The sequence below is a fragment of the Lipophrys pholis genome, assembly GCF_963383615.2.
Source record: "Lipophrys pholis genome assembly, chromosome: 15".
NCBI classification, from domain to species: domain Eukaryota; kingdom Metazoa; phylum Chordata; class Actinopteri; order Blenniiformes; family Blenniidae; genus Lipophrys; species Lipophrys pholis.
Window position 1 is genome coordinate 22532053 of NC_137642.1, and position 18855 is coordinate 22550907.

The 18855-nt window shown below is 41.9% G+C and overlaps 1 protein-coding gene across 1 annotated transcript; it reads left to right on the forward strand.

The window, feature by feature from the left end:
• The first annotated feature begins 213 nt into the window (after positions 1–213).
• rab11fip2 (RAB11 family interacting protein 2 (class I)) lies at positions 214–17667 on the forward strand. The gene is made up of 6 exons (XM_080480996.1): positions 214–385; positions 1115–1696; positions 5718–6124; positions 8190–8535; positions 12067–12130; positions 15921–17667. The coding sequence occupies exons 2-6, from the start codon at positions 1344–1346 to the stop codon at positions 16149–16151; spliced, it is 1401 nt and encodes a 466-aa protein (XP_080337122.1). The 5' UTR covers positions 214–385; positions 1115–1343; the 3' UTR covers positions 16152–17667.
• The last annotated feature ends 1188 nt before the right edge of the window (positions 17668–18855 follow it).

Below are 18855 nucleotides of genomic sequence, written 5' to 3' on the forward strand. Positions count from 1 at the left end.
ATTCTATTCTATTCTATTCATACATGAGGACACATATTTGAAACAAATAAACTTCAATTTGCTGTTTCCTCATTATTACTCCCTTTATCGTATTTTACTCTTCTTTCCTATAATTTGTATTCATAAGTAATAATTAATCTGAGTGATTATATTCAGCGCGTGGGACCTTTGGCGTCGCGTGAACCTTTGCCGAGGTGAACAGGAAGAGACGTCATACCAGGAAGTGCCGGGATGGAGTCACACAACAACATCTGCGCTAACTGCCGACGTTAGCTGGCGTCTGCCCGACAAGCGGCCGCGTGGATGCCCGTGTGGGGGCTGCGGGGTCCGTGAGAGCCGAGCTGAAGGACCGGGTCGCCCCGGTGCGGGAGGAAATGACCGCGAGGTGAGCAGCCGCCTGAGAATTGACGCCGGTTAGCTGTTAGCCGCAGGAAGCTAGCATCCCCCTTGCAGCCTCAGTCAACTCGAAGCTTCACGTTAAACCTGGTCATTTGCTGCCAACTCACCGTGTTTTAAAGTTCATCCGAGACGCTGTTGGACGCCAGGGGATTATTTCAGAGCGTGTCTTTGTGGGGAACTTGTTTAAAGATGCTATTTTAAAGGGAAAATTGCAGCCCAATGTGATTCACGTTACATGAGCTCTTTTCTGAAAGAGACAGGCTGCAGGGTGAGTCATTTAAAGACATTTTGACACAGGACATGCTCATTTTAGTTATATATTGGCACCGTTTGTGTTCTTAGTCAGAGGCTTTTCATAGAGTTGGAACACATTTGAAAATAAATCATGAAACAATCGTCTTGGCCCATCATCCCACCAACTGACTCACTAATTCAGTGACAAATGACCAACCCCTAAAGTGTGTCACGAAATCTCTTCATCACAGTCGGTCTTTCTTAAGGAGATTTATTTAAATGCGCTGCACAAAGTCAGCATCTGGCTGAATCTATTTTTTGTTTTAGGCTTTGTCTTATCTAATTACTCAGTAATCACATGCTGGTACAAGTTGCCCTCAAACCTGTCCCTTTATTAACGCACCGCATGCAGTCACATGAGTCATGTTTGGCTTCTGGGAAAGGTCCTGATGCTCCACTGTGTCTCTCTGTCTCCCTGCAGATGACTCACCAGTGGCTTGGACATTTTTGACAGAAGATGAGGCTTGCTCAGTTTGTCCGACTTGTCATTGCTCGCAGCGATCACTCCAGTCATCACCTAAACTGTACAGATAGCGGGCTATAGTGAATCATGATCCTTTTTTGCACATTGCATACACTAAAGTAAGTGGTGACATAAATCATATTTCAGTTTACTTTGAATGGATTTCAGTTAATCAGCAGCATTGACGATGTCGCTGGGCGAGCAGTCTCAAAAGTGGTTTCCAACCCATGTCCAAGCCACTGTTCTTCAAGCGAGCAGTTTGCAGCCCAAGGGCAAAAATGGCACCAACGATGCCTACACCATCATTCAGCTGGGCAAGGAAAAGTACTCGACGTCGGTGGCAGAGAAGACCCTCAGCCCCGTCTGGAGAGAAGAAGCCTCCTTTGAACTGCCCGGTCTACTTTTGGAGGGCAACCCAGAAGTATATGAACTCTGCTTCATAGTGATGCACCGCTCCTTAGTCGGGATGGACAAGTTCCTGGGCCAGAAGTGCATCAACCTGAATGTCATTTTTGATAACAAACAAAGAAAGAAAACAGAGTAAGTATCATATCCTGTGAGAGTCATGTGCTTGACTAGGCCACTGATCTAAATGTATTGTCCCTTATATTGGTTTACCTCTCTGCCGCAACAGGTTGAAATGAATGAAATTTATATTGTCAAATATAAAGTTTAAAAGGATCATTACACATAAAATGTACTGAATTCACAGACACTAAATGGGAGGAATGACAAACATATTAAATCCCACCACATCTCCATCGGTTATTGAAAAATAATATTGAAAGTAATAGACCAGAACAGAATAGAAATACATTAGTAACCCGGGGGGGAGATTCTATTGTCAGTTTTCAAGTTCTACCAAAAAGTATCCTTTTAAAATGCATTACATTACATGCCTTCTCTGAACTGTTTTCCTTTATTATTCAGGATAATGTGCAGAAGATAGAGGGTTTCAAGAGGTTTGAAATATTTCATCATGAAACTTTTAACTGTGATCAACAACCTATGAATATTATTCATAGGTTTTAAGCATATTTTTCATTGAGATATTTGTCCTGTGTGTTGCCCAGGACTAAACTTTTGGAAATACATGCCACTACTAAAATATTTGAGTATCATAGGTTACATATAGTCTTATTAACTGTGTATTAACTAGTTAACTCTGTAATATGTGAGGGATTGTCCGTAGGTAATGAGGTTGCAGCACATTTTAGAGATACAATTAATGTTGTTTGCCGAGAAATCTTTATTTTTCTCCAATATGTGGATGCAGTAGTGCTCACAGCAGGAAAATGTTTAGCCAATGGCCACTTCTATGACATTTTTTTATTAATTACATTTAGGTCTGCTCTTTTTGAATGCTACTCAGTCAAATTGAATTTTCAAATCATACGAGAGTATCTGAGTTTGTTTCTGTGCGGCGTCTTGAAGGAGGACCAGGCCTTTGAGAGGAAGTGGAAAATATTTGCAGAACTATTGCAGACATAAGTGGATTACAGCTTGAGCTAAATCAGTTGTTATTTGTCACATTCGCCACACATGTTATTGCCATATTAGCTCTGCAGCAATCTGTTGTGTTTTACGTGTCGTATTCTGCACGCTGGCCTCAATTAGGTTCGTGACCTAACTTCTTCACACCCTATGATTAAAATGACCATAAGTTGTTCTTTTATTCTCCGCATGCACTTGTTTTAGAAATATGTTTTATGAGATGGAGCTGTTTTCATTTAGAAAGCAGTATTTGAATGATTTGAAGAGCAGGAGGTGAACCGGTCTAGCAGACGTCTGTCTGCTTTCAACTATCCAATATGACCGTCAGTCTTTGACTGCTTGTTGGTTAAACTTGATTTTTTTTATTTTTTTTATCCTGTCTTGCCGGCCCTCTATTGTGAGATTCAGCGATGAATTGGTCTGCATTACTGAGAGATTACTTTCAGCTTAATCACTGACATGGTGAGCAGCAGTTGGCCTAATTGAAACTCGTGGAGCTGGCCAAACATGTCTTGTCAGTCACAAGTAAACAGACAGTTTTTGTGAAAAGGTGTGAATGGAATATGTTTTGGGTTGGGCTTTTTTCCCCTTTACAATGCAGGGGACCAGGCTTTGAGGGTGTGTTCACACTTAGCAAGTCTGATTAGATTAAACTGAGCTGCGATGCGATTACACCATTAGTGCTGTTCATTTCTTGAAGTGTGAACACTGTTATCAGGACAAAATCCCTGAAGGAGCTGGTTCTGGTAAACATTCATAAAATCTGCGGTTTGACCGAGTGACGTGTTGAAAGCTTCATTCTTTGTACCGGATCTTGTGCACAAGTAAAACGCCTGTCACTGTTTTGACTCTATACATTTTCTCGAAGTGGTGCGCTCTCAAAAAGTAAAGCGTCCTAATTTAGCTCAAGAGATTAAGAGCTATGTGCATACACAGTTATTTGTACAACCCCGAGGCAGAATGAATGTGTGTACGAGATGTTGAGAGCGGAACAGAACACATTTTTTCTCCGTAAAACAAAAAGGTAAACCTGCATTGTCAGTTTTGCAGCGTTTCACGACGTGCTTCTCCAATAAATCTCAGCCTCCTGAGGGAAGTTCTGTGAAATAATTTACATAATAAAAGTCTGTCATGTTGTCTGATCTTACGTACGTTTTGCTAAATGATGTAAGTAATATGAGGTGGGGACTTCAGGCAAAACAGACCATTTAACTAAACAATAATTAAATTAAACTATCTTAATAATCGATTAAATGGATCTGCCCTACATTTTCTGTGACGCTGCCATGAACGCCGGCCATAAATGTCAGATAAAACTAGTGCATTATACCATCATCGTGGTTAAGAGCTGGTAGTATAGTTGGCTAATTTTGGACTGTTGATCCTTACAAGTCACACATGTGACCCCTGCCTCAAGAAAACAGGAACCGAATAAGCAAATTGGATCTGGTGTTAATTAGCTCACAGCATGGAAAGACATTAACACACTTCCTCTTAGCCCATCATTTGGGAGAATCACAATATGTTACAATCAGTGTGGATGGGTTTTATTTATTTAGGTGCTTTGAATGAAATGCACCTTCAGGCTCTGCACAGGTTCTGTAATTGATATGTTCGAGCTGCGTGTCGGCCCGACACGGCACCTCGGCCATATTTGACAATGATGCCGAGACCCCTCGACACTCCGGCCACAGTCTACAGTGTGGACCATCCAGTGTTTTTGAACTGACATATTTGGGAGGGAAGCCCGTCTTGATATCCAAGTAGGCAGCCCGTAATTATCGCGCACCTGTGTTTGTTGATTGTGAGGAGTTTCCCAGCGGTCCGGGCCCGGGTGGGAGTATTGTGGTTCCAAGCACAGGGAGGTTTATCTTGGCCTTGACACACACGTGAGGTGCAGCCTCAGCCTCACGGCAGCGGCATGCGGTGGCTGCTGACCAGCGCGGCGGCGCGCAGCCTGAGAATTGGACCCGGTTGAGGCCCTTCATGACCGGGCTCCCGGGCCATGGCAAGACGGTTTAGAAAAGCACTCTAACAGCTGTGATTTGTTGAAAGCCAATAGAAACACCCTTTTTTTTTTTTTTTGCACTAAACTGGGAATTGAAATTCCATGCTGGACTTTGAGGAATACGGCATATCTTCATTGAAATCCAGGAGTAAGTATCAGTAATTGTACTAAAATAAATGCAAATGTGTTTCCCGTTGGAAGGTCCTCCATTAGGAGCCAGTGTAAGATTAAATAATGGATTCTACTCCCTGCACCATGATGAAGGTGGAGTATGAAGGCCAAAATTTAAAAGACACCTCGACTTATTTTCATATTACTGTAGCAAATTTACACAGAAAACACAGATAAACAAGCGTTTCATCCTTGTGCAGCTTCCTCTAATGGACACGGTCACTAGCCTTGTAACACAGAGGATATGTCTCATTAGCATGTATAGACTGTTGTGTCGCCCAGCGATGTGGCTCTGCAGTTTCCCAATTGCTTGTCGTTGCATTTCTGAACAAAGGCCAGATTTGTGCAAATGCCACTTTCTTTCGCTCAGAGCGAAGGCATAAATCCCATTACTTCCAGTTGAAAAAGCAGAGAGGTTAAACAAATAGGAGCCCAAACACAGAGCCGAAATGGTCTGTATTATTCGGCAGCAGGCTATTTCTTATGTTCAGTTTGCAAAGAATAATGTTTATCCTCTGAATGATAAATTGTGTTCTCACTTGTGTCAAAAAAAAGTTCAAACGATTTAAGCCTCGGCGTTTGTGTGCAGCTTTTGGATTAGTCTGTGCTCAAATTAGCCTTTTCACTGGCGTCCGTAAAGAAGTAGGTAGAGCACATTAGAAAGAATGTGGGCTATATTTTTTTTCCATTTGTCGTATTGTTTGATTGTGTAAAGACTTTTACCACATTCTGACTTTGTATACCTGTCTTGGTGAATTAGGTTGAATTACGAGTAATCAACTCTGGGGATTTTTTTTTTCTTTCTTTTTTTTTTATAAATCCTGCTCTTTTTATATAAATTGTCTGGTTGAATGTACTCAGCCTAAGCTCCCTGCGCTCTCATTTCAGCTGGTATTCCTTGGAGTCCAAGCCGGGGAAGAAGAGAAAAGAACGAGGTCGCATCCAAGTGGGCATCCAGTTCATGAGGAACAACATGACGGCCAGCATGTTCGACCTCTCCATGAAGGAGAAGCCCCGCTCGCCCTTCTCCAGGCTCAAGGATAAAATGAAGGGTCGCAAGAACGACGCCGGCTTCAGTGACACGTCGTCTGCCATCTTGCCCCGGTCTGCTGCATGCGACTCTGAGCCCGGCCATCACCCCGTCGCTCCAGAACAACAGTCGCAGCCCGAGGCGAAGGGCAAGAGGTCGCTGCTGCCCGGGGTCCAGAAACTCTCTGCAGCCCACTCCATGTCCGATCTCATCGGGACCCACTTTCGACCAAAGCTGGACTCCATGAACTCCATAGACGAGAGTGGTGAGCAGCAAAGCTTCTTTTGGGTTGATTTGTTGGGTATGACTGCTGTAGGAAAAGTCTTGAGGTCAGAGAAATACTTTACCCCTGCTTGACGTTTAGGGCCCGTTTACAAGGCAATGATTTCAAGTGAAAACGTAAAATTGTCGTTGCGTTTTGAGTGTTTACAACGACAACGGTGCTTGGAGTCACTGAAAACCTAACTTTTTGGAAAGGGCCTCAAGGTGCAAATATTTTAAAAACGCTCGGCCGCAGTCTCCTTGTTAACGGCAGAAACGCTGCTACTGTGCATTCACAACACAGCCGTGGTAAATGGTCCTTCCACGCATGTGTGGACATAAAAAACATGGCGACTTCTATAGTGTCATGACTCCCAGACCATATTCTCCTGGAACTGAGTCACCTGTAATAACTATTCAACTTAATTGTCTGTCCATACGAATGTCCGTGTACTCCCATTGTTAATGTTTATAGCATATTGTTCTCTGCTTGCATGTGTGTCAGTGGTTTTATTACAAAAACAGACAACAGCACCCACTAGTGGCCCTACATAAAAACCGTCGGTGTTTCTGCTGTTGCCGTGTAAACGGACATTTTTTCAGAGCACTGTCATGTAAAAGCAAATCTTTTCTGAAACGAAAATGCAAAAACGATGCATTTTCACTTGAAACGTCGCCCTGTAAACGGAGCTTCAGTCATGTTGCATGAATCCTCACGGTCTTTAACAAGAACACTAAAAAACGCTCTGAGACTCGTCCTTCTCCAGCAGCACAGTGTAATCACTGATGAATGCTGAGTCGTCGTTTTGTTTTACCTTCCAGGAATGGACATCGGTACCAGCTAAGAGTGAAAAGTCCGATTGTGGACCATTAAAATCACATAACAGGGTTGGAATCATAGGATTTTACACTGTGACTGTTGCACTGCACACATGGGACCCTTGTGCAGTTTCCAGAGGCCATCAGTAGAGGTCGACAAAAGTCACAGAGCTGTAAAAGTCACATTTATATACAAATATTGATAACATGAGAAATAAAAATCTAATTGGATAATCCAATATGGGCCATTTTAATATCAGATTTTTATTCTTTGCTGCTAATAACCTGCATAAAATGTTCAGCCAGTCCAGCATCTGTATGAGTATTCATCCATACAGTAGGTTTTTTGGTGAGAGAACTGTCGTACCTGGAGAAAACCCACTCGCACAGGGAGAACATGCAGACCATTGTTGACATGTCAATACATTTTTTTGTTTTTCCATGCTCAAATGGCCTAAAGTCCACAGGTTGTTACTCCCGGGCTTCATGTAGCAGCTGAAAAAGAGAGAAGGGTAAGACTGGGATGACCGGGAGTGACGGCTCTACTGAGTGATCAACAACACCCAAAGTTCAGGCGCCGCCATTACTTTGAATCACAATCAGATCGGCCAAAATAAAACACCGAGCCAAATCCTGGAGTGACTGTGAACACATGACACACTTTAAAATTTCACTTTAATGACCCTCAGTCACCACATGTCACCATTTGTCTGATTCTTTTCAACTCTGCATGGAGATTTTCACTGAACGTTCATTCAGTTCACAGGAATACCCAATTAAAGTTTGATCTGTATGAAAAAAAAATAAAAAAATCTTCTGTCAGTTATTGACTCATTTGTTGTCTACAAAGTGTAGGAATCATTTTGTGACAGACGTTTTTTTTTTTTTTTTTCCTGATGATTTTACCTCCATAGTGGATGGTGAAAGAGAAAATATCTCCAGCAGCCCTAAATGGCTGCTAGTGACAGGTGAAGACAGCTTGGGAAATGACTGCACTGATTCCTGCATGTTTATCAAAGTGTTAATGAGTCTGTTGTGTTCCCAGTTTAATAGAATCACTGCAGAGATTGACACCAGCTTATTAAAATCCTCCGTCGTGGCACCGATAGTCCACTGAAATGAATTAAAACCAAAGAAAAACAGTCAATCTTCTCACCAAGTTTGCCGTGCTTCTCATAACTGTGTCATCACAAGTTGGTGTAATCTTGTGTGTGTCGTCCCCCCCCCACCCCCACCCCTGGGAAGTACAGGTGGCCCTCACCGGCGTTCCCAGAGCGAGGTGCCCGGCTACCAGGACGGCGAAGCACACAGTGACCCTTTCACTGATATCACTGACACCCTGCCACAGAAGTATGCCACGCTCCCACGCAACCGCAACCCGTTCGAGGGGGAGCACGGGCAGCTGTGGGACCGGGCGGAGCGGAAGGAGAAAAAGGAGAAGGTCAGCCTCCTGGAACGTGTGACGGGGAAGAAGGACGGCCGCAAGGCCGGCAACGGGGCGCGTTCGGGTAGCTCCGGAGACCTGCGCTCTCCGAACCCCTTCAGCGGAGACTCCCCAGCAAACACTAACCCGTTCAGCTCCACCTATAAAGCCAGGTATTCCTGCCTCTCTTGCTTTTTGTGGTTCAGAGCAGGGGTCTGCAGCTTTTCACTTTAAGAGACATTTTTCCTCCCTTTTCCATCAACTAAAATGATGTTTTATGACGACATTTTGGAATCTTGACAGTTTGAACCTTTTGAGCCGACTTTAACTGATTCAGCTCATTTGATTGTTTTAGCCATTTTGACTTTCTTTTCTAGTCCTATTAGACATTTGAACTGTTTTTGCTCCATTCGTGCCAACATTTTGGCAATTTTTTGTTCTTATTTTTTTGCCAAAACTTCTTCAAACACTTTTTTCCTGGTTTTTATCTCTTTTAGCAGTTTGGATTGTTTTTTATAATAGCAATTTTGGGCTTTTTAATAATTTTAGCAAAGAGGCTTTTTGAACATAACCCAACTATGCAAATAACATTTTCAAAAACGATAAAAGGATGACAGTTGTTCTACAGATTATTTTCAGAAGGATTCAGAGAGCCAATGTAGAATAACCAAATAGCCACATGTGGCAGACGACTGGTTTATCAGAATGAAAAACCTGCCCATATTTTGTAAACTGCTTTCTTCATCTCTTCAAATAATCACATTTGTTTCTTGTTCATCAGTCAATGTGGATACTAATAGTTTAAAGCAGCAACAATATTTTTGGAGTAAATTTGAAAATGCTCATCACAGTACACACAAACATGGCGGATGTTCACAACAGTTACTGCCTGAGCAGAACATAGTTAAAAAAAATAAATAAAAAATCGTATTTAAATACCAACTTTTAATCCAACCTGTATTTAAATTTCTGGTTAACACTAAAGGTCAGTTATAGAGTTTATTTTTTTGATATTTAAAAAATATGTAGAAATCCTATAACAATCATTTTATCTTAACCAGGGGTCCACAACCTTCATGACCTAAGAGCTGTTATTTAAAATTTTGTACCAAATAAATTGTCTCGCGCTCCAAAACATGTTAATTGTTTGAAATGAAGAAAAAAAAGCAAATTGTATTTACATAGAATGTTCCTGAAAGCGTCAGGGAGCCACTACAGAGTGGCTGAAACGCCACATGTTGCAGACCTCTGACCTAAATGAATTAATAAAGTAGTGAAAGACGACTTCTTCAATTTTGGTTAAATAAACATATTTAAGAGTGATAAACATTTTTTAAACAATATATTCTTACCAAATAATTTTGTCAATTTTGTTATTTTGTCTACAATACACTTGTCCTTTTCATTGTATACATTTAAAACACTGCATAACCAAACGTCTCCATCTATTAATATTTATAAATAGCTCGACCAATATGAGAAGATAGATCCTTTAACTACATTCACTGAAACATTTACACTCGGCATCAATTTCTCATTTATCTCTCTCAGGAATCTACAACTATTGCTTATGTTGATTATTCTGGGTTTATTTGATACTCAGCTCATAATGATAGGTGATATTAAAAGTGGCCTTTCTTCTATTTTCTTTCTTTTCATCTCACACCAGTGAAGTCTGATGACAGACTGCAGCCAGTTTTGGTTTTCTTGAGTATTTCAAGTGTCGGAGGAGGATTTCAGACTTAATATCTGGAATTTGAGGTGTGACTAAGAATGACTAACTTCCCTAATAGTTTCCACTGCGACGTCTATTATTTTCTATACATTATATTTATCCTAAATCCATGTGGCTAGACGTGTGTTCAGTGCAGATTTTTCCATCATATTCAACAAGTCATCTTAAAGTTCCAAAAACAGGATCTTTCTACCCAAAGAGACAGCCACCGCTCTATATATTTGTGACAGCCTCCTCATAAAGTGTTAAGTCCGCTGTTGATTTAAATCTACTACATTAAGATCCCGCGCCTCTTCCCTTCCACTCGTTCTGTTGTATTGTTGTTCCGACATTTCCACCGAGCCGGTAACCTCCATTTCCTGTGTTGCACGAAGAGTTGGTGAGCACTGTGGCTGGTTCTGGTTTATCAGAGTGGAAGGTGTCATTAGTGGCTCTTTAGAGTGCCTGGGCTTGATAACGGAGCCCTCTGAGCTATAGTAATGAGATCCTCTACAGAGATAGACCACCCAATTAAACACTTATCTCACTCAGGCTCTAGTCCATCATCTTTACTGCTGCTTTTGTCATCCATGGGCTCAGTGGTCATTTGTAATGTGGCTCACGAGTGCAAAGAGGCATTACCATGTGGGTTATTTGTCAATGCCAGAGGTGGTAGCACAGTACAAAGACTGTGTTATAATACATAGATTTATTAATGGCTGTGCGCAACATTTCCTGCTTGGATCTTGTTTTGATTTGCATTTTAGAAGACTTGTGCATTTCTTCAAGTTGATATACAGATTTTTTTATTTAAATCATAGATAAGAAATGAACCATTCTGACCACAGAAGCTGATAGAAAGACACGACTTGACAAAACTGACCAGAGAGAGGTGTGGCCAGGGGTCTGGAGCCACATGTGGCTCTTCAGCCCCTCTGCAGCGGTGACCTAAAGTGTTCAGGATATTATTTCTATATAAATGTTTTGGTTTGATTTGCATTCCACATCGATTTTTAAAAACTAGTCTCTTCTCCAGGCAAGAAATGGCTTAATAACGTCAAAGAATAGATGGGTTTACTAAAAATGGAAAAAAGGAGGTAAAACTACGTACTCGAAAAACAGCCAAACCATTTAAAAAAAAAAAAAAACATTTTCTGCGAAAAAAAACAACTAAAGTGGAAAAAAAATGAAGAAAAAAAAAAAATGATTAGAACACGAGAACTAAAAAAGGTTTAAATGAAGAAAGAACAAAAAAAAGCTGCTAGTAGAGGTCCAACTGCTATAACAAGCAGCCAAATGGCTAAAGTGGGGAACTCCATGAAAAACAAAGTGCGAAAAATCTCAAAAAAAAAAATGGCCACAGAAGCTAAAAATGGAATAAAATACATCTAAATTGTACCTGTGACACTTCATGAATGCATCTTCAGTTAATTCACATGTTTTGTGGCTCCAGCCCAATTACATTTTTTGGAAACTCCCGAAAACATCTTTTGGCCATAAAGGTTGCCGACTCCTGGGCTTGACCAAACGGTGCTTGTTTCTAATGAGAAGAACTGGGAGTCACACGTTGACAGAGAACCGACTCACACCGTGGAGCAGATACAGAGCAGTAACACGTTTCCCCATCATGGCCTGATTTCAGAAGAGCTGGAGGCTTAGAGGTGGAAGAACACATATGTCTACTTTAAATGTGTTTCAGAGGTCTACGTTTTACCGACTGTCTGTCAGGACTTACTTATACGACGTTTCCACTTGTGATCGATGTAGGAGCATTTTCCACCTCTGGTTGTTGCTGCCAACATTCATTCTTTCCGATGAGCTACCACTCACTGTATTCCTCTCGCCCTCCTCTCCAGATTTGCCGTATTAGCAGTGGGAGGTATGCATGTCAGAACCTCTGTACGAGTACAATGCTGATGATCACAGCAGAGAACAAACACTTGCCGTGCTTTCCTGTCATTCCTGACTTTTAATTTGATTCTTTTCACAGTGATAAGAAGCAGACTGGATTTGACATCAGCACCTTGGGCCAGAAGAAGAAGGACAAGAAAAATGTAAGAAATCGTTTGCCAGGTGATATTGTTGCAAGTTGTCAGTTTCTCCTGATAATGACTGAAATGTTTAAAAAAAAGAAAGGAGTGGAAGTGACCCCCAACTATTGAATCGGTGTCAGTGCTCCATGTATACAGTCGTGCCGATTTTTAATTGAGGACTCTTAAGTCCAGTCCGACACGGCAGCTGGTGACACTGATCCGAGAGGCCTGTGAAAAATCAGATGTGCCATTCAACTAATTAGCAGCTGCACACATCGGTCATCATGTCTGATCCGATCATAATTTCAAGTGGTGTGAAGTTTCGGGCCGTAAGGTCACCGTGGTTGGTTGCAATGCGCTGATTCTGTAATTGCATTTGTTTTTTTTGTGTTGTAAAAAAAAAAAAAAGGCAGATATATTTTTCTTCTTCTCCATTTTAATGACTGTTATGCAATTTGTATTTGCTGTTGTAACTGTTTTTCTAATTTGTGGTTTGTCTGAACTTATCTTGTTCTTTTTTTTATTTTTATAAAAAAATTTTTTTTAAAAAGGACGGCGTTACACAGCAAAAGTATGTTTGAGGGAAGCAGCAGGCACTGTGTGGCTAAAGTGACTCCTAAATGAGAAAGAGAATGCTGATAATAGCTTTCCTCACCTTTCTTTGTGGGTGTTGAGGGCTGTCGGTATCCACACATGTGCCCCCGTGCACGCCGCCGTGCCTCGCAGAAATGGCAGCTCCCATTTCCTCCGCTTCAAGGCCCTAATTAACCACACGTGGGGGTGGGGTGGGGGGGCTGCTGCTGCAGTGGGAGATTTCAAAGGACTGAGCTTTTAGATTCTCAAAGCTGAGCTCATTAGAAACTGTAATGACACAACTGGAGAATGCCAAGTGTGCGCCTTATCTTCTCCTCACTACTGATCGCAGAAAAATGGTCATCATTACTTTGCCAGTTCATGGTCATTTCCAGGCCTTTGTCACCAGCCACTAAAGCTCCTGATTATTCTGCTGTGTGTGAGTGTGTGTGTGCGTGTGCGTGTGAGAGAGACTGTGTGTGACAGTGTGTGTAAGGAGGAGGCGAAGCAATCTTGTGCACGTACGTTCACTTGTATATGAAACCCGCATCCACTTCCATATGGCTGTCTGTTCTCGTATTCTCTCTCTCAGATGGCTTAAGTGCAGTATCTTTCAGTAAGATGCCTTTTTTCTCCTGTATGTGTGTGTGTGTCTGTCTGTTTGTGTGTAAGGAATAGGTTACTGAGCTCTGTTCTCGGGGAAGAAAAAAAAAAATGAAAAAAAGCCCTCCTCACACTGGACATTTAATCTCTGTGGCAAATATTTCATTTTGGTGTGTGTCGCCCTGCAGTAGCCTCGATGCTGTTAGAGGCGATAAGATACCTGGTAAGCAGTCCTGCTTCAGGTCTTTTCCGCATTGTCTTTAGCCAGCAGTCGAGGCTTGAATGGTGCATGGGAGTGGAAGCTGATAAGTGTGGTATTTTAAACAGGGTGAAGGCTTTGCCGCTCTATCCGTTCGGGGGAGGATGCCCAGCACTGAAGCGATAAAGTGGTCCCTCATTAAAAACGATTACAGCTCCTCTCGTACCCGCGCAATATGATCTGCACATACCGTACCACGCTGCTCCGTCCAAATAGATTGTCCTCAAAGAGCAAAGCTGGGCTTGGGTTGCATCCTTATTTTGGTATTTATTAGCTTGACCTTTAATTGTAGAAATATGCAGCCTGGCATTTCTCCCTTCAGGAGATCTTCCGAGGTTTTTAGAGGAATCTTTATTGCAAAGCACTGGCAGCCCGGATTGAATTTTAATCTGAACCCTCTACAATTATAACCCTAAATCCAGAAAGATAGGACACTGTGAAATGTTTAAAACACATTGTTGTGTGAATCATCTGAACTTAATAACTCATGAAACGGTACAGAGAAACTACGATCAGTGTTAAAACCCACCAGCGAGTTGTGTTTAATAGTGGATGTTGATGCCAAAGTTCAGTCAGCATCCTCCAATCACCCGCCGAGGCAGATTCACATCCATGGACAATTTAAAGCGGGGTTAATCTAACAAGCATGTCTTTGCAAAGCTGAGGTACTCACAGAAAATCAACACGGAGCATACTCGACCTTCATGCTGTGAGCTGACGGTGTTAACCACTGCACCACGGCGTCGTCCCATCTCAAAGTCAGGTAAATAAATCGGTTTAAGTAAGGCTGAGTTTCATAAAAACTTTTAAGATTTTTATCACCTATTAATAAAAACTTAAAGTGGAAAGTTGTCCCGTGCTCCGACAAATTGCTGATCGATAGAGAAACCATGTTATAAACACCCTTTTACAAAAGGAGCATGTGTGCATTATTGCACAGGACCGGAGTGGCGTGGGCGCCTGAAGGCCCGATCAGAGCAGAACGACACAAACCAGCTTCAGCGCAAAATATGCTGCCACCTGTGGCACATCCTTTGTTCCCGGAAGATTCTATTTCAGTCAGACCTTCACATCGTCTCACTTCAGACTCCGCAGCCCTCGAAGAAACGCTTTGTGAAAAGGCGGGATAATAATCTGCACGGTTAGGGTGAGGCTGAAGTTGTGAGGTGGTTGCCCCTGGTTACCGAGCAACCAAGGAAGTGATTGTTTGTGGAGATACATGACACAACATATGCTAATATCGATATTTCACTTTCAGTGAAGCCATCTCCTACATAACTTGGTACACTCTATTTTTTCTATTTAATGGAATCATCTTTCTCTTTAGCCCGACTCGCCGCCATTTTTTTCTCCCGCCGTTGCAGACTTTGCGAGCTTACCTTCCAGATGTTTAGAATTTTATACATGGGCGTCGAGGCTCCCCGGTCGAGAATCACTGGTCTTGAAGTGAAGACCTTCAGAAAGTGTTGCGTAAGCACACAAGTTGTTAAGTCCACTCAGCGCTATGGCTTCTACCCGTTGAATCCTTTGTTTACTTGGAAAGTGTTGTGTACAGCATTTGAAGTGGAAGTCCGGTTGGGACAGCCCCGTCACGCTGCGGATGACTCTCTGGTCTTCAAATGCAACCTTCAAACGAAGCGGCCCGTGAATTGGGACAGGGCTAAGCTAAAGCACACACTACATCCATAACAACAGGAACAGACTCTGAGGGCCTGCAGCCCGGACCTGTCAGCCGTGGGGAGAGTTCCATTCAGCTTCTTAAAAGAAGAGCTGATGTAACCCAGCAAAGTGTTGGAAGCTTGCTGTTCGCACTCCCAATCTCAATTTCTTTCAACCCCCCCACCCCCCCGTCCCCAAAATGATCACTTTTACCTTTGATTAATTGTATTCCTAGTTTTCTCAATTAAACTTTGCATGTTACTCAACATCCCCACTCCTCTTGGAGAAAGTAAAAGGAAATCAACTCTTCTAACATGTTGTCGTGTCAAAGTTGAGTCTCATTAGAGCCGTTAAACTGCTGTGGATCTGTTCTAAGTGCTGTTGACAGTGCTGGATCATCACATCTGCCAGAGGATTGCTTACCATGTCAGTGCTGAAGCCCCCCCTGGAGAACCTTCACATCTTAACAGCTCTCAATTAGCCTTTATTAGAAACGGTGAAGACGAGAGAACGCATGACAGTTTATGTTGTGTTCCACCAGCATTCATAATTAGTCAATACATTTATTTTTTTTTTCTTCTCCCCTCCGTCTCATTTATTTGCGTACATCAAGACTTATCTCTGTCCTCGTCTCCACTGACATTTAATTAAAGATGGTTCTCGTCCCTGGGCCGAGTGGCTGTTAAATCCAAACGTTTCCCTGTTTCCCGTGTTCAGGGCGCCATGCAGGCGAGCGCGGCGGCGGCGGCCTACAAGAACTTGTCCTTCGAGGAGGTCGTGCAGGAGCTCGTCAAGCAGAAGGAGGTAGTGAAGAAGAAAGACGCCCACATCAGGGAGCTGGAGGACTACATCGATAACCTCCTGGTGCGCGTCATGGAGGAGACGCCGAGCATCCTACGGACACCCTATGAGCCAAACAAGAAGGCCGGTAAACTTTCGAAGAAGTAGGATGAAAACTTCCACATGAAGGTTTAGCAATAGCTCATGTATCAGTATCATGCGGGGAACAAATGGGGTCATTCACAAATGAATAATTTTTCTTTTTTTTACTCAATAGACGATGTTTTAATGGACTTTTTCTAATGTTTTGGTTGCTTAAGGCATGCAGGATTTTGCCCTCTTTATTTTTTTTTTGGTTTGTTTGCATTACAGTACTTCTGTTTTAAGATGACTTCATGATTCCTTGCATTTTCAAGAGATGCAGACGGCAGTTATTCCTCAGCTGATCCAAGACAAACGAAAAGCGTCTTTCTGAGCAGGATTCTGTTTAACTACGTCGAATGAACTTCCCGAACCTCCGAGGTCTGTCGCACACACACAGTTGCCATCATCTTCCTTGAGAGGAGCTTTTAACGCTCCTGCCAAATGTGTGTTTACCAGATCCTCCAGTTGCAGTTTTGTGTTGTTTGCTGAAAGACGGTCAAGATGAAGCTACTTACCGTGTTTACAATGAAGAACAAGTCTTAGACTCGCCACCAGATGTAAGGTACATATTGATCGGAGGAAGTGCCAGTCTTTTCTCTCTCTCTCCTTCTCGTTTCTCTGCTGTTGTGGATGGACTCAGTAATCCTAAGGTATTCTTGCCGGTGTCCGGTCTCTCTAGACGACCGAGTTGAGCTTCTTCAACAACTACATATGTGCATTCCTTTATTTTGATTTGAGTTGTGATGACGATCATTTAATTTTTCTCAGTCGCTCACTGGAGGTGATCATGTTCAGACTTTTAAGTGCAATAATCACAGTTTTAACACGACATCCTGCTGGTAGTGCTCTTGTTTACATTTTACTGCAACGTTTGAGTGAAACTCATCTTGATGCTGGTTCGATTGCTGGGAAAACTTTTGACTTGTTTCTTTTGGTTTTTGTTTTTGTTTGTTTGTTTGCTTTCTTTAAAGCCTCGTCTGATAGACCAACCTGCATCTCTTTTAAATGCAGTTTTTTTGCTGACGATTGTATTGTAACGGTACCGAGCTGCACGTGTGGATCAACTCTGAACAATCTTTTTTTTTTTATGTATGTTTCTAAGCTGTATCTTTATGGTACAAATGGTATAAAACGCTACTGTATCCAGACGACCCGCCCCCTCCCTGCCAATACTGCACCGTTTGTGCAAATCTACAGAATCTTATGGCTTTTTTGATTCCTCAGTATTTCTATGTATTACATGTGCTAATCAGGAAGTGAGCGTGTGCGGTGTTTCAGTACAGTCCAGGACTTCTTCTCTTGGCAATCCAATCACTAACATCTACTGAATGCCGTGTGCTTCAATCATCCTGCTAATGAGAATCCGTTAAAAGCGGTTGAAGGTAAACAACCAGTGGATGTAATTCAGTCACATTTAACAGTTTGACAGGCCGTGTCAGAGGATAACATCCTCATGTCCTCATTCCACTATTTTGCCATGTGATGTGTTGCCTCGGGTCTCCTGACGATCATGTCACAATAACATGTTGTTTCCATGTTGCACGCGGCTCCTCGTTTCTGCTAGTGTCTCGTTTCCTAGTCAACAAATACTAAATGATTTAAGGGCCAGTTGCTGGTATCAAAAAGATATATATATATATATATTTTTTTTTTTTTAACATACATAATCGTCTACATCCCTCAGTCAGGCCTCTGCACTCACACACACGCTCATGTTGGATTTCATATCGAAGTAGAGCTGAAGGTCGGGTTTACTTTTTTTTTTTTTAATGTTCATGTTGAATATAAAGAAGCTTCATCTACGGCAGTTGTTTTCAAAGTGGGATGCAACTTCAGGGGCTCTGGTGAAGCAAGTGATGATGAAGAATTGTGTGAAAATTGTGAAGTCATAGGAAAGACTGTTATAAGTGTTTTCTGTGCTCTGGGGTTATATAAACAATGATTGGAGGTTTCTAAAAGTCTGTAATTGCAATAACTTCAGCCTAATTGTTGGTGAAATCAGCTAATTTGCTTAATATTTTCAATTCTTAATTTATTCTATTTAATTCTGTGCAGATTGTGATTCTTGCATCTTTAGTTTTCAGGTATAAGAGTATGATTTTCTATAATGCCGGTATGATATTCTCTTGTCGTTGATTGTCTAACAACCACCAGCTGGCTCAAACAAAATTAAACTATCGTACCACAAAAAAAGCGCAACAAAATAAAGTATTTAATCCGACACAGAACTTTTCTCAGTTTGCTAAAGAAAAGTTTCTTCTACATAAGATGGCATGGCCACATCTTCCATTGAGGAAGGTTTTTACACATTTAAAATAATGCAACATGAAATAACTGATTCTAGACAACGTACAAACTCGGACGGCTTTTCCCCGACCCCTGAGCAATTCAGCCACCAGGAAATCTTCCACTTTGTAAATACTGAACTGTTTAAGACGTCATAGCTCTACCTCAAAGACGAAACGGGCTCATCTTTTTTTTCATCCACTTGCAACACCTCACCAAGTCATCACAGAGACAATCGCACACATAATCACATCCACACTCGATTTTAGAGTCAACAGTTAACCTGAAAAGCTTGTTTTTACAAGGGAAACCCAGGGAGAACATGCAAACTGCACACAACCATCAGGTGAAATTGCATTAATTACATGAAGTTTGAAGCAAACGTGAGATGACCTGCCTGTTTGACTTGGAATTATTTATTAGCTCTGACTTAAAGTCTAGC

What these genes read in the sequence shown, in the direction of transcription:
- rab11fip2 (XM_080480996.1), top strand. Translation starts at nt 1,344, where the DNA reads ATGTCGCTGGGCGAGCAGTCTCAAAAGTGGTTTCCAACCCATGTCCAA. An exon ending in AAACAAAGAAAGAAAACAGA is followed by an intron (nt 1,697 to 5,717) that starts GTAAGTATCATA and finishes CTCTCATTTCAG; the next exon opens with CTGGTATTCCTTGGAGTCCA. An exon ending in AGCTCCACCTATAAAGCCAG is followed by an intron (nt 8,536 to 12,066) that starts GTATTCCTGCCT and finishes TTCTTTTCACAG; the next exon opens with TGATAAGAAGCAGACTGGAT.